The sequence below is a fragment of the Bos indicus genome, chromosome 2 (genome assembly GCF_029378745.1).
Source record: "Bos indicus isolate NIAB-ARS_2022 breed Sahiwal x Tharparkar chromosome 2, NIAB-ARS_B.indTharparkar_mat_pri_1.0, whole genome shotgun sequence".
Lineage (NCBI taxonomy): Eukaryota > Metazoa > Chordata > Mammalia > Artiodactyla > Bovidae > Bos > Bos indicus.
Genome location: NC_091761.1, coordinates 61,941,465 through 61,957,320, shown reverse-complemented (window position 1 = coordinate 61,957,320; position 15,856 = coordinate 61,941,465). Strand labels below are relative to the sequence as shown.

General features: G+C 37.2%; 1 protein-coding gene across 5 annotated transcripts in view; it reads right to left on the bottom strand.

The window, feature by feature from the left end:
• ZRANB3 (zinc finger RANBP2-type containing 3) overlaps positions 1-15,856 on the bottom strand; it is a 305,162-nt gene that overhangs the window by 123,576 nt on the left and 165,730 nt on the right. For all 5 annotated transcript variants that reach the window (XM_070768553.1, XM_070768566.1, XM_070768548.1 and 2 more), the window contains one exon: positions 13,055-13,140. In XM_070768553.1, the coding sequence (XP_070624654.1) occupies positions 13,055-13,140 (86 nt within the window). The remainder of the gene's footprint in view (positions 1-13,054; positions 13,141-15,856) is intronic.

Here is a 15,856-nt window from a genome sequence, read left to right as displayed (position 1 = left end):
TTTTCACTTTCATGCATTGGAGAAGGAAATGGCAACCGACTCCAGTGTTCTTGCCTGGAGAATCCCAGGGATAGGGAAGCCTGGTGGGCTGCCATCTATGGGGTCGCACAGAATCGGACATGACTGAAGCAACTTAGCAGCAACAGCAGCAGTGATTTAATAAACAGTGTACTGAACATTCACAGCTACTAAGATTACAAAAAGGAAGGCCTTAGATATCATAGGCCTTCTAATGGAAAAATACAACATCCTTAGCAAAGCAGAACTGCTAAAAAAAATTAAAGTCTCTGCATCAAATACAGAGGACAGAGGAACATGTTAAACAACACCATGGAGATGCAAACAGCAAAACCCAGATTACAGTAACAATATAGTTTTTTCAATAAATTAAAAGTAATCAAACTCAGAAATTGAGGAGAAATCTGAACACTAACAGAGACTTAGGACATCAAGAGTGGGATCTATGATTTGTAACATGTGAGCCTTATTTGAGTACTGACTCAAACAAACAATGGGGGAAAAACTTATGAAACTGTAAAATTCTGACATTCACAAAATAACTGAGTATTGAAATACTGATGAGGGTTTTAATATTATTAAGGGATTATTATTAATTTTAATCTTTTTATGCATAATACTATAATACTTTTTTTCTTAAAAAGAGTCCTTACTCTCTAGATATATTTATTAAAATATTTTATGGATAAAATCTGATATCTAGGCTTTGCTTCAAAATAACATGGGGTGGTAGAGGTAAGAGGGTCAGGAAGATCCCCTGGAGAAGGGAATGGCTACCCCCTGCAATATTCTTGCCTGGAGAATTCCATGGACAGAGGAACCTGGTGGGCTACAGTCCATGGGGTTACAAAGTTGGAAATGACTGAGTGACTAACACACTTTCACAGAGGTAAGTGAGAGTATAGCTTAACCAAGGCTGGCCATAAGTTGACAAAGGCTGATGCTCATTGGGTATGTGAAAAGTACACGGGGGACTCATTATTTTGTTCTCTCTACTTTTGTGTATACTGAATTTTTTCCATAATAAAACATTAAAAAGACCAGAAAATAAACTAAAAAAGAAAAGTATTCGAATACAGAAATGCAAAAGAAAACTCAAAAGACAGCTTTGCACCATGCCTAAAGAAAAACCAATCCAGATGGAGCAGAACAGAAGGCTATGGGAAGGAGGTCTCCAGGAAATAAGAAGGAAAAAAGGAAAAGATTATTTTATGTGCTTGTATGACCTTTTGGAAGTTGACAGATCTGTTAGAGTCTTTGAGTAAAAAAAAAAAAAAAAAACCAAACCACTGATGGCAATATAAAAACCAAAAGATAGAATAAAAGAGAATAATTAAAGATAAAAAGTTGACCAAGAAAGGAACACTCAACTATTGGATTTACTAGAGAACAACATTAATTTAGTCTATTTATTCTATTTAGTCAACCATATAAACACGGATACTGAATTACCAAAAAAATTCAAATATAGGAAAGAGGACAGAAGAAAAGTGGTGACAAAAAGTGTTTCAACTTCTCTTTCACTTTTTAGTTTTGTGATTTGGACAAGTTCCTTAACCTTTCTAATTCTCAGTTTACTCCTCTGTAAAATGGACATATTATCATCAACCTTGTAGAATTGTTGAAAGAATTAAAGATAATACATCTAAAATACATGGCATAGTATCTTTTTTAAAAAATTATTTTGTTTATTTATTTTTAGCTGCATTGGATCTTCGTTGCTGTGCACAGACATTCCCCAGTTGTGAGGGCAGGAGCTTCCCTTTGTTGCAGTGCATAGGCTTCTCACTGCAGTGGCTTCTCTTGTGTGCAGGCTCTAGGCATGCGAGCTCAGTAGCTGTGGCATTTGGGCTGTAAGGCATGCAGGCTTTAGGGTAAGCAGGCTTCAGTACTTGTGCACACAAGCTCAGTAGTTGCGGCCATGGGCCCCAGAGCACTCAAGCTTCAGTAGTTGCAGAACCAGGCTCTGTAGTTGTGGCTTCTGGGCTCTAGCACACAGGTTCAGTAGCTGTGGTGCACTGGCTTAGCTGCTTTGCAGCCTGTGAAATTTTCCTGGACGAGAGACTGAAGCCATGTCTCCCATGTTGGCAAGCAGATTATTATCAACTGTGCCACCAGAGAACTCTGGCAGAGTATCTTATATATAAAATGTAATACCATGTAGCCAATAAAAATGATGTATTTTAGTTATTGATAAAGGATGACAATGTAAAATTGTACTCAATGAAAAAGCATATTACAGAAAAGTATGCATAATACGACCCTATCTATATAAAATTGCCTATCTATCCACCTGTCTCCCTACCCCCATGTATCTAATAGAAAGGCTATCTAGAGGGAAAGTTTAAAAATATTGATACATTAAGTACTGATTATCTCTGGACAGTGAGAGTTCAGTTGATTTGTTCTTATTTAAAAACACTTTTCTCTTTGTATTGTTAAAATAATTATAAACCATTTTCCCCAAAGTAATCAACTATCTTTATCTTTAAAGAATCTGCCTGCAATGCAGGAGACCCAGGTTCAATCCGTGGGTTAGGAAGATCCCCTGGACAAGGGAATGGCTACCCACTCCAGTATTCTTGCCTGGAGAACCCCACGGACAGAGGAGCCTGGCGGCCTATGGTCCATGAGGTTGCAAAGAGTCAGCACAATTGAATGACTAACTCTTTCTTTCATCTTTACAGCAGTAAAAATAAAGAAAATAAAACAACTGATAAAGACAATGGGATAAGTGTTACACTAAGTGAAGTAGCAGATGATAGCATCAAATGTAGGCTATGTTAAAATTTTTTTATATATAAATTTATTTAATTGGAGGTTAATTACTTTACAATATTGTATTGGTTCTGCCATACATCGAAATGAATCCGTCACAGGCATACATGTGTTCCCCATCCTGAACCCTCCTCCCTCCTCCCTCCCCATACCATCCCTCTGGGTCATCCCAGTGCACCAGTCCCAAGCATCCAGTATCGTGCATCGAACCTGGACTGGCAACTCGTTTCATATATGATATTATACATATTTCAATGCCATTCTCCCAAATCATCCCACCCTCACCCTCTCCCACAGAGTCCAAAAGACTATTCTATACATCTGTGTCTCTTTTGCTGTCTCGCATACAGGGTTATCATTACCATCTTTCTAAATTCCATATATATGCGTTAGTATACTGTATTGGTGTTTTTCTTTCTGCCTGACTTCACTCTATATAATAGGCTCCAGTTTCATCCACCTCATTAATTTAAAACTATATAAAAATTATTAGATATACAGATAGGGGTAGAATTACAGGAAAAAAGAAAACAATTTACCTGTTAGTATAGTTGGGATTATGCTATTTCTCCATTCCATTTTTATTGTATAGTGTTATATATTTTATTGTCATATACACATATATTGTTGTTGCATAGTCTCTAGGGTTAAAAGTGTTAGTTGCTCAGTAGTTTCTGACTCTTTGTGATCCCATGGACTGTAGCCTGACAGGATTATCTCTGTCCATGGAATTCTTCATGCAAGGATACTGTAGTGGGTTGCCATTCCTTTCTCCAGGGGAGCTTCCCGACCCAAGGATCGAACCCAGGTCTCCTGCACTGCAGGCAGATTCTTTACTGTCTGAGCCACCAGGGAAGCCCTGTTCAGTTGCTAAGTTGTGTCCAACTTTTTGTGACCTCATGGATTGCAGCAGGCCAGGCTTCCCTGTCTTTCACTATCTCCTGAAGTGTGCTCAAACTCATATTCATTGAATCAGAGCTGCGATCCAACCATCTCATACTCTGTTGCTCCCTTCTCCTACTGCCCTCAATCCTTCCCAGCATAAGGGTCTTTTCTATGAGTTGGAACTTGCATCAGGTGGTCAAAGTATTGGAGCTTCAGAATCAGTCCTTCCAATGAATATTCAGGGTTGATTTCTTTTAGGATTGACTGTTTGATCCCCTTCCTGTCCAAAGAACTCTCAGGAGTCTTCTCCAGCACCACAATTCGAAAGCATCAATTCTTTGGCATTCAGCCTTCTTTATGGCCCAATTCTTACATCCATACATGACTACTGGGAAAACCATTTGTTGGTGTTATTCAGTAGCTTAGTTATGTCCGACTCTTTGAAAACCCATGAAGGGCAGCATGCCAGGCTGCCCTGCCCTTCAGTATCTCCTGGAGTTTGCCCAAACTCACGTTCATTGAGTTGGTGATGCATCCAACCATCTCATACTCTGTTGCCCTCCTCTCCTCCTGCCCTCAATCTTTCCCAGCATCAGGGTCTTTTCCAATGAGTTGGCTCTTTGCATTAGTTGGCCAGAGTATTGAAGGTTCAGCTTTACCATCAATCCATCCTTCCAATGAATATTCAGGACTGATTTCCTTTAGGATGGACTGGTTGGATCTACTTGCGGTCCAAGGGACTCTCAAGAGTCTTCTCCAACATCACAGTTCAAAAGCGTCAATTCTTTGATATCAGCCTTCTTTATGGTCCAGCTCTTGCATCTGTACATTATTACTGGAAAAAACCATAACTTTGACTATGAGGACCATCTTCGGCAGTGATGTCTCTGCTGTTTAATACACTGTCTAGCTCTGTCATAACTTTCCTTTGAAGGATCAAACTTCTTTTAATTTTGTAGCAGCAGTCACTATCCACAGTGATTTTGGAGTCCAAGAAAATAAAATCTTCCACTGTGTCCACTTTTTCCCCATCTATTTGTCACGTAGTTATGGAATCACATACCATGATCTTAGTTTTCTGAATGTTGAATTTTAAGCCAGCTTTTTCACACTCCTCTTTCACCCTCATCAAGAGGCTCGTTAGTTCCTCTTGGCTTTCTGCCATTAGAGTGGTATCGTCTGCATCTCTGAGGTTGTTGATATTTCTCCTGGCAATCTTGATTCCAGCTTGTGATTCACCCAGCCTGGCATTTTGCATGATATAGTCTGAATAGAAGTTAAATAAGTAGGGTGACAATATACAGCCTTGACATACTCCTTTCCCAATCTGGAACTAGTTCATTGTTCCATGTCCAGTTTTAACTGTTGTTTCTTGACCTGCATACAGGTTTCTCAGGAGACAGGTAAGGTAGTCAGGTGTTCCCATTTCTTTAAAAATTTTCCACAGCTTGTTGTGATCCACACAATGAAAGGCTTTAGCGTAGTCAATGAAGCAGAAGTAAATATACATATGCCTATTTTACAAGTTCTTGTATTAAGCCAACACCTACCTCCCCATTAAGTTTCATTCCTTGATAATAGTTTACTCTCTGAGGCCACAAAGCAAAAGTCTAATTCCTTTAAAACATGACAGATCTTTAAATATTTAAAGACTTGTTCCCTCTAGGTCTTTCTTTTTCAAATTTCTATAAGCTTCGTAAGTTCAAGCACTATGTCTTACTCATCTTTGTATTGCCAGCAGCTCTGAAATAATGCCTTAAATATACCAGGCAATCAATATTAGGCACTTGTAGAGATGAATATGAAATCCCCTCAGTATTCTGGTAACATTTTTCCAGATATGTTTTCATTTGTTAACATGCTTCTTAAAATATGACTTTTAGTTTTCTTTTATTTCCTTGTATTCCTTGTCTCTGGTGACCTTCTAAAATCCACTCCAATCATTCCACTCCTGTGGCTATAACCAATCCTGAAAAATAGCCCTACCTGGGAAATTCAGACCTTCCACTCTCCAGTACTCCCGTCCTTCTAGCCCACTTGTTCACTCACACCCAATGTAGCCTATCTCACCAGTGCCTCTCAGTCAACTTTAACCATGTCCACAATATACTTCCTCACCTTGCTTTCATTTCTGAGTCTATACATTACTTTTGTTTTTAACAATATAGCATAATTTCCTTTCGCCGACAGTCCATGCATTGCAAGCTAGTATAAAAACTACCTTGGATGGCTCCAAGACTTTTCCAAGTCTCTACCCACAATGCTGGGAAGCCATACCTTACAGAAGACTGGTTCCATTACAAATCTAGAATTGCTGAGCTCAAATGGTTCCCCAGTGCCACACTGATTCTACCATGCTAATCTCATTATCTCATTCCCCCATTCACCAAAATCTCACACCATGTCAACATTCATCAAATTTTTAATCCCCAATTTTACCATTTCTCTGAACATATAACTGTCACTCCACTTTCCTAGAAAAAATAAAAGTATACAAACTTCCTCAACTTCTTGCCAACCAGAAACCATGGATATTCTCAATAATAAAGCCACTAAAAAAAAAAAAAAAAAAAAAAGCTAAAGGTATCTACATATACAAAGAAAGGACAAATGAGTACAAAACAATGTGTATGTCTGTAACAACCAGTGAAAAATAAAAATTTGTTTGAAAAAGCATACAATTTCTGTGGAAAGACTAAAAACCTGTACACAGTTGCCTAAAGTGAAGGAAACTGCAGTGAAAGGGAGACTTTTTCCAAGTATACACGCTTCTGTAGGTTTAGAATTCTGAATCATACGAAAACTGTCTTAAAAAAACTGTCTTAAAAAATAAAAAATAACAAATAAAACTTGTGAACATAATCATGCATGTCCTTTCATGCTTTAAAGTCCCTAATGCAGTGCCTGGGGTGCGGGGTAGGGATGGGAAATTACTCCTTAATGAGCACAGAGTTTCAGTGCCCATTAAAGTTGTACAGATGGATGGTGGTGATAGCTGCACAGCAACATTAGTAAGTGTGAATGTACTTATTATCACTGAACTGTAAACTTTAAAAGGGTGAAAGTGAGAGATTTCCTCAAGCATATTTTACTGTAATTTAAAAAAAAACCCACAATAACTAAAAAACAACACAAAACACCCTCCAATGCCTTCTTACTGCTATTATGATGAAGAACAAGACTGTATAATGATGACCCCTTGCCTAATTCCATCTTGTCTTGAGATCCTCTCAAGAGGATCAATTAGCTCAAGAATATTCAGCTGAACTGAACTGCTTTTAGTTCCTCAAAAGCATAGCCGTCTCTCTTGCTCTGGGCCTTACCATAGAAAATTCCTCTTCCTGGAATGTAGATGAGTATCACTTACTCACAGGATGCCTCTTCAGTCCTTTCTGACTTGCTTAGTTCATTTCCTTTACTTCCCTTTTATGATGCTCAATACAACTAAAATTATCTGGTTAGTGTTTGACTAGAAAATTCAATGAAGGCTGGGATAACTTGGGTTTCATTCTCTAATGCAGGGTTCCCCAACCTCCAGGATCTAATGCCTGATGATCTGAGATGGAGTTGATATAATAATAATAGAAATAAAGTGCACAATAAATGTAATGCATTTGAATCATCCTGAAACCATTCTGCTCTTCCTCCTTCCCCCAGGTCTGTGGGAAAACTCTCTTCCATGAAACCGATTCCTGATGCCAAAAATGTTGGGGACTGCTGCTCTAATGCACACTTGATACCTAGCATATAGCATCACAATAACAGGTACCCTATAAATATTTTTTGAATGAATGGATTAATTCAAAATTTAACCATACTCCAGCTGTGGTCTAATCAATGAGCAGAGTAGAACCATCCTATATACTGGATGTTATTCTGATTAGTGTGCCCTAACATTACTTTATTTTTATCAGTTATGATAGACACTTGACTTTCATTTAGCCTAGGGTTATTCAAAACCAGAAGTCTTTGTAAACTGAACTACTGATAATAGGTGAGGATTTCTCAAATGCTTTCATACAAAGCAGACATTCTAAGCACAAGTGCAGAATTTATCCTATTAGTTTTTAGCTACTTATTTTTCAAACTTATCTCTGCCATCCCGTATATTAAGTATTTTTCTCAGATTTGAGCTATTTGCAAGTGGAACAGACCTGATCTCTATGTAGCCACGGCTGAGAATATTGAGTTCAACGCTGCTGAGGACAAAGTACAGTGCATTTCCTCAGAAGACATTTACTGATGCTGACATGACCTACTAATTAACACTTTTGTAGAAACGACCATGCTGCTGCTAAGCTGCTAAGGCACTTCAGTCGTGTCCGACTCTGTGCGACCCCATAGACAACAGCCCACCCGCTCCCCGTCCCTGGGATTTTCCAGGCAAGAACACTGGACTGGGTTGCCATTTCCTTCTCCAATGCATGAAAGTGAAAAGTGAAAGTGAAGTCGCTCAGTCGTGTCCAACTCTTAGCACCCCCATGGACTACAGCCCACCAGGCTCCTCCATTCATGGGATTTTCCAGGCAAGAGTACATGAGTGGGTGTAGAATGACCATGCTGCTGCTGCTGCTAAGTCGCTTCAGTCATGTCTGACTCTGTGCGACCCCACAGAGGGCAGCCCTCGAGGCTCCCCCGTCCCCGGGATTCTCCAGGCAAGAACACTGAAGTGGGTTGCCATTTCCTTCTCCAATGTGAAGGAATGACCATACATATACCTTTAATGTGTACTAATCACTCAGCATTTTTCCTGTCATAAAAATTTAGACAACTGATATATGGCAAAACCAATACAATATTGTAAAGTAAAAAAATTAAAAAAAAAATTTAGACAACTATTTCTTCTGAGAAGTGGAATGGGCACAAAATACGAGCTAGAAAGAAAGTTCATAAAATTTGATAAATTACTATAAAGATATTCTTAACCTTCAACCATGACATCAGGGAGGTGACTGCTGCTAACAGGATGCATGGTTGGACTATCTTGTGCCTTTTTTTCTTTATAAAAGAACATTTATTAAAGTTACCCTTGCCTAAGTCTTTCTTCGGAGAAGGCAACGGCACCCCACTCCAGTACTCTTGCCTGGAAAATCCCATGGATGGAGGAGCCTGGAAGGCTGCAGTCCATGGGGTGGCTAGGAATCGGACACGACTGAGCGACACTTCACTTTCACTTTCCACTTTCATACACTGGAGAAGGAAATGGCAACCCACTCCAGCGTTCTTGCCTGGAGAATCCCAGGGACAGAGGAGCCTGGTGGGCTGCCGTCTATGGGGTCGCACAGAGTCGGACACGACTGACGTGACTTCGCAGCAGCAGCAGCAAGTCTTTCTTACTGCCAGGAAAAGTGAAAAATAATGTAAGAGGAAGTCACACAGACGGCAAGCCATTTAACCTCACCAGGTATCTATAAGATGACAGAGGGGGACCACTTGATCATGAAGTCTTTCTAGCTCTAATGCGCTCCTGGTTGAAAATTCAATGTGCTGTCTTCTTCAAATCATATTTGAATTTATAGCTTCCTCTAAATATAACCCAGTGGTGTGAATGATGTAAGGAATCTTGAAAATGAGATGCTCTGATTCAGTAATACTTTCTCTGTACCTTTCAAAGCAAGCCAGCTAAGTAGTTACCTATACCTAGACTCTTGTCTCAAAATCACTTCACATAAGTATTATAACTGTTTGCCATCCTTTATGTATTTAATATGCTTTACAAAGGCAAAGTTCTGTTTTACCTCAAGCTTCATTTAACTTTATTTTAATATAGTCATGACATTTCAAATATAAAATAAGGGTTTAGAACTGAATAACTCACCATAATTTGGTTTCTGCAGAATTATAGTGTGAAAATGACAACTTCATAGATTCAGAACATTACAGGAAAAAAAAAATTAACGTTCTACAAACTAACTTAAAATTCCAGGAAATGCCTTGATCTGAAACAGAGTCTATGGAAACAGTGCTTCCAAGGTAAAGAAGTAAAGGAATAACTTGAAACTTATGAAATGGAATCTGAAAGAAAATGCCTTAAGAGGCATGATAACAGTCTTGAAATGACTTTCTCTAGTAAACATGAAGGGCTTCCCAGGTGGCACAGTGGTAAAGTATCTGCCTGCCAATTCAGGAGACACAAGAGATTTCGGTTCGATCCCTGTGTTGGGAAGATCTCCTAGAGAAGGAAATAGCAACTGACTCCAGTACTCTTGCCTAGAAAATTCCAGGGACAGAGGAGCCTGGCAGGGTAGAGTCCATGGATTGAAAGAGTCACAACACCACTGAGTGACTGAGCATACACACACAGTAAACAGGAAATAGAACACAATCTCCCCAGTCAAGCATTGCATACAGATAAACTTTTCTTTCAAATAGTGTCTACATTCAAAAGCAAGAAAAGGACAGGCTTCCACTTCAAACACTTATATTTTCACGTGGTAAGTCCTAATCAGAAAAGAAATGTATTCTGACCACTTAGGTTTTCCTAGTCCCCAAAAGGCAAATGTATTAATGTGTTAATGTGTTTGTTTTATGTAGGCAAATTTTTGGCATTTATAATCTGCAAGAACCATGATTAAGGACTCCCTAACAATATCCAGTATTGCATCTATTTGGTATTATATTTTAAAACTGTTTATTATCTGTATACAACTTTGTTTTTCTTTTTTTTTTTTAATTTTATTTTATTTTTAAACTTTACAATATTGTATTGGTTCTGCCATACATTGAAATGAATCCACCACAGGCATACATGTGTTCCCCATCCTGAACCCTCCTCCCTCCTCCCTCCCCATACCCTCCCTCTGGGTCTTCCCAGTGCACCAGTCCCAAGCATCCAGTATCGAGCATCGAACCTGGACTGGCAACTCGTTTCATATATGATATTATACATATTTCAATGCCATTCTCCCAAATCATCCCACCCTCTCCCTCTCCCACAGAGTCCAAAAGACTGTTCTATACATCAGTGTCTCTTTTGCTGTCTCGTATACAGGGTTATTGTTACCATCTTTCTAAATTCCATATATATGCGTTAGTACACTGTATTGGTGTTTTTCTTTCTGGCTTACTTCACTCTGTATAATAGGCTCCAGTTTCATCCACCTCATTAGAACTGATTCAAATATATTCTTTTTAATGGCTGAGTAATACTCCATTGTGTATATGTACCACAGCTTTCTTATCCATTCATCTGCTGATGGGCATCTAGGTTGCTTCCATGTCCTGGCTATTACAAACAGTGCTGCGATGAACATTGGGGTACACGTGTCTCTTTCTTTTCTGGTTTCCTCAGTGTGTATGCCCAGCAGCGGGATTGCTGGATCATAAGGCAGTTCTATTTCCAGCTTTTGTGCTAGAATACCTTAATGAAATCTCTCTGGTTTTGAACATTTTTCAGCTCATTATCTCAGGTCTTCTAAATAATGGTATCAGCAGCAAATAATGATAATTTTGCCTTTTTCTTTCTGAATTTTACCTCCTGCTTTTCTTTTGAGTAGTTAAACGAATATCCCCAGAATAAAGGTAAAGTGCAAAGACAATTAACCCCTCGCCTTGGTATTAGTGTTTCATGTGATGGTTGCTTTAGACTTAAAACACACACACACATATACACATAAAATATGTATTTACATTTATATAAATGACATACATGAAATGAATAACTTATATTCAAAACTTTAATCGAAGATAAATGCTGAACTTCATCAAATTATACCTCAACATAAATGGAGGAAATGAAATGAAGCTTTTCCTTTTCATTATTAACATGGCTAATTATATTAACAAATTTCCTAATATTAAACAATGACTGCATTCCTGATATAAATTCCATTTCCATATGGTTAATGTATTAGGCTTTTTAATGAGTTTATGGTTTATATTAATACTGAATATTTCTCCATGTATAGTCTTAATCCGAGCTTTCACTGTCAAGGGCCCAGTTTCTATCCTTGATCAGGATTAGGGAACTAATCCTGCTACTGTGTGGCACTAGAATGGAATGGAATGGATCAGAACATCTCAACTGCATGGGGTTATCTCAGGGAACTGTAGAAAGGAAAAAATAAAATACACATACACACACATATATACTGAGAAAAAAGGTGGGATTCATATCAAATATCAGGAGCTGACTTCCACTATATATAAAGATTTCCAGTATATTATTAAGGTAAAAGAGCCAATAAACTTAGTGGAATGAAGGGCAAAGAATACAGACAACTGACAGGAAAAAAGTATAACTGACTCTACAAGTATGAAAAAATGTTAAGCTGCATTTAATAACATAAGAAGACTGATGTGCATTAAAACTGCTATCAGATCACATTGGCATGAGAAATAATTTCTCTTTGAATATGTTAGTAAGGTGTGAGGAAAGAGATAATCATGCTGCTGGTAGGAATATAAATTGGTATAAATTTTGAGAAGCATAATTTGCAAATGCTTAAAAAATATAAAAATGCAAATGCCCTTTGTATGAGCAATTCCATTTATAATAAATTTATGTTACAGACTTATTCCCATGTACTGAATATATAACACGGAACACTAAAATACCTAGTAATTATTGAGTGCTCACTATGTGCCAGTCACTATTCAAGACTTCATAATATAAGCTCATTTAAGTCACATAATAACTCAAAGGAGGGAATAATTATTCTCTTTTTTGAGCTGAAGAAATTGAGGGATAGAGAGGTAAAGTTACTTTCTTAAATGAAATACCTGGTAGGTATTGAATGTGAAAATAAAACACAGGTAGTCTAATTCTAATTTGCATGCTCTTTGCCACTATAATACATAGTAGACTGCATAAATAAATTACAGTGCATCCAAGCACTGAAATACACAGCAACATTTTAAAAGAATAGCAAAGCTTTTCTAGTAGCTGATATTCAAAGATCTCTAATATACAGTAGGTAAAGACAGCAAAGTGCAGAACAATGTGTACAGCATAATACTATACATGTAGAAATAAAATAATATTATACATACATAACCATATGTGTTTTTCATGCATAGAGTACCTATAGAAAAATACATAAGAAATTGCCAACACTGGTTACCTGGGAAGGGAAATGGTTAACTGGAAGACATAAGCAAAATGGCCACTTACTTATCATTTCTGAACAATGTGCACATCCATCTGGTCGATACAAATAAATAATTTTAAAAATGAAAGGTAAAAAAGAAAGAAAGAAAAACTTCCATTATCTACTCCTTTTTTTCATTCTATATATGGGTCATTCACCCAAGATTTTACTTCAAATTATTCCATAGCTACCATGACTTTATAAAACCCTGGAAAAAAAAATTTAAGAGAGCTTAATGTTCACGGTAAATAGGATTAAAACTTACAGAAAAGAGTTTTTCGTACCTGACATGTGCATTACAGTATCTTTTGGCATACTCAGTCCATGTTCCAAATTTTTGTGGAAAGAGAGCTTCAATCTGCATGAAAAGCTGTAACAATATAGGTATTCTCAATATGCTGTAATATTTTCAAGTTAATTGCTGTTATTTTAAGTCCAGTTAATGAAATAGTAAAAACAAAAATGCACCTCTTTTTCCTCAAGGCTCTTCCTTCCCCTCTACCTACCCATCCTGCCATCCTATTTTTCAGAACTAACTCCTATCTCTTTCTTCAATATATATTTATATGTTTTGTATGCCTATATATGCACCTTTATATATTCTCTTTTATTTACATGATCATATAACATACACAATTAGAATTTTTCCACCAAGCCTATTTTAGACATCATTAAAGTACATATACATCCATCAATCACCTATCCATCCATCCATCTCCCATCTGCATTTCTAATAGATGGGTTTATACAGTACATTTTTAGAAATTATGGCATGTTTTTAAAATTTTGATAGATGTTACCATGCTGCATTATAAAAGGATGATACCAATTTATACTCCCATCAATAGAATCATAAAATCTTTTAATTTTTATAACTTAAATAGGCTGTATACAGCATTTCACTGTTAATAAGCGTTTTAAAAAATGACTGTTTTATTGAGATATAAATTCATATACCACTTTTACTGTTCATTTTTAAAGTGTATATTTCAGTGGCTTTTAGTATATTCAAAATGTGCCTTGATCACCACTATCTAATTCTGGAACATTTTTATCACTCTGAAAATAAAATCTATACCCATTACTAGTCATTTTTTGTTTCCACTCTCTCCCAAACTTGGCAACCACTATTATATTTCCATCGCCTAGAATTTGCCTATTTAGGACATTTCATATAAATAGAATCCTAAAGTATGTAGTCTTTGTGTCTGGCTTTCCCTTAGCATAATGTCTTCAAGGTTCACCCATTTTGTAGAGTATGCTGCAACTGCTGCTCCTAAGTCACTTCAGTTGTGTCCGACTCTGTGTGACCCCATAGACGGCAGCCCACCAGGCTCCCCCGTCCCTGGGATTCTCCAGGCAAGAACACTGGAGTGGGTTGCCATTTCCTTCTCCAATGCAGGAAAGGGAAAAGTGAAAGTGAAGTCGCTCAGTCGTGTCCGACTCTCAGTGACCCCATGGACTGCAGCCCACCAGGCTCCTCCGTCCATGGGATTGTCCAGGCAAGAGTACTGGAGTGGGGTGCCACTGCCTTCTCCCTTTGTAGAGTATATTAGTATTTTACTCCTTTTTACAGCTGTATTTTGTTTATCCATTCAGCAGTTATAGACACTGGCTTTTTTCTACTTTTTGGATTTCATTATGATCAGCTATATATTCAGTTCTCTTGGGTATATACCTAGTAATGGGATTGCTAGGTACTATAGTAATTTGATTTTCAATTTATTAAGGAACTGCCGAAATGTTTTCCAAAGTGGCTTTGTTGCTTTGAAAATCGTGAAAGTGTTAGTCTCTCAGTTGTGTTCGACTCTTTGTGATCCCAGGGACTGTAGCCCATTAGGCTCATCTGTCCATGGCATTCTCCAAGCAAGAATACTGGAGTGGGTAGCCATTCCCTTCTCCAGGAGATCTTCCTGATACAGGTATTGGATCCGGGTCTCTTGCATTGCAGGCAGGCTAAGCCATCTTACCATCTAAGCATCCAGGAAAGCCTTTACATCCTTTTTATATGACAACATACTCCTAAGTAACAAATTGTCCAAAGAAGAAGAAACAAGGGAAATTAGAAATTAGACAAGACTTTGGAATAAATGAAGTTGAGACAATAACATACCAAAATTCAGATCCAATGAAAGCAGTGCTTAGAGTAAAATTATATCTGTATATGTTTATTATTAAAAAAGAAGAAAGTTCTCAAATTAATCATCTAACCTTTAACATTAAGACACTGGAAAAGAAGAGAAAACTATACCCAAAACAAACAGGAGGTATAATATAATTAAGACTAGAATGGAAATAAAATAAAGAAGGGAAAATACAGAAATAAATCAACAAAGCAAAAGGTTCTTAAAGAGATCAACAAAATTGACAAAATTTTAGCTATAACTGAGAAAAACAAGATGACTCAAATTACTAAAATTAAGAATGAAAGAGGGGACACTACTCTTAGCCGCACAGAAATAACGAAATATTAAAAGAGAGTTCTATGCACAAATGTATGCCAATATATAGATAATTTAGATGAATGGACAAATTCCTAAAAAAGATACAATACCAAAACTGATTCTAAACTAAATAATCAATCTGAATAGACATTTGATCAGTGAAGAGAATGAGCTGTTAACCTAAATCCATCCACAAGGAAAAGTTTAGACCCAAATAGCTTAACCATCAAATTCACCAAATTTTTAAAAAATACAATGTTTTGCAAAATCTTTCAAAATATAGTAGAGAAGAGAACATTTTCCACTTCATTCTTTGACACTAGTAATACTTTAATAACAAAACTGGACCAAGATACAATTAAAAAAAAAACACTACAAATCAATCTCTCTTATGAATAGGGACACAATGATTGTCAACAAAATATTAACAGACTGAATCCAGCAGTACATGAAAGGATTATATATTATGACCAATGAGTTTTATCTTAGAATGCAAGGTTGGCTTAATATGTGAAAGTCAATTATTATACTGTAGCCTATCAATAAAGGACAAAAACATATGAGTACCTCAATAATGAAGAAAAAGCATTTGACAAAGCTCAACATCCTTTCTTGATTAAACACTCAGTAAACAAGGGGTAG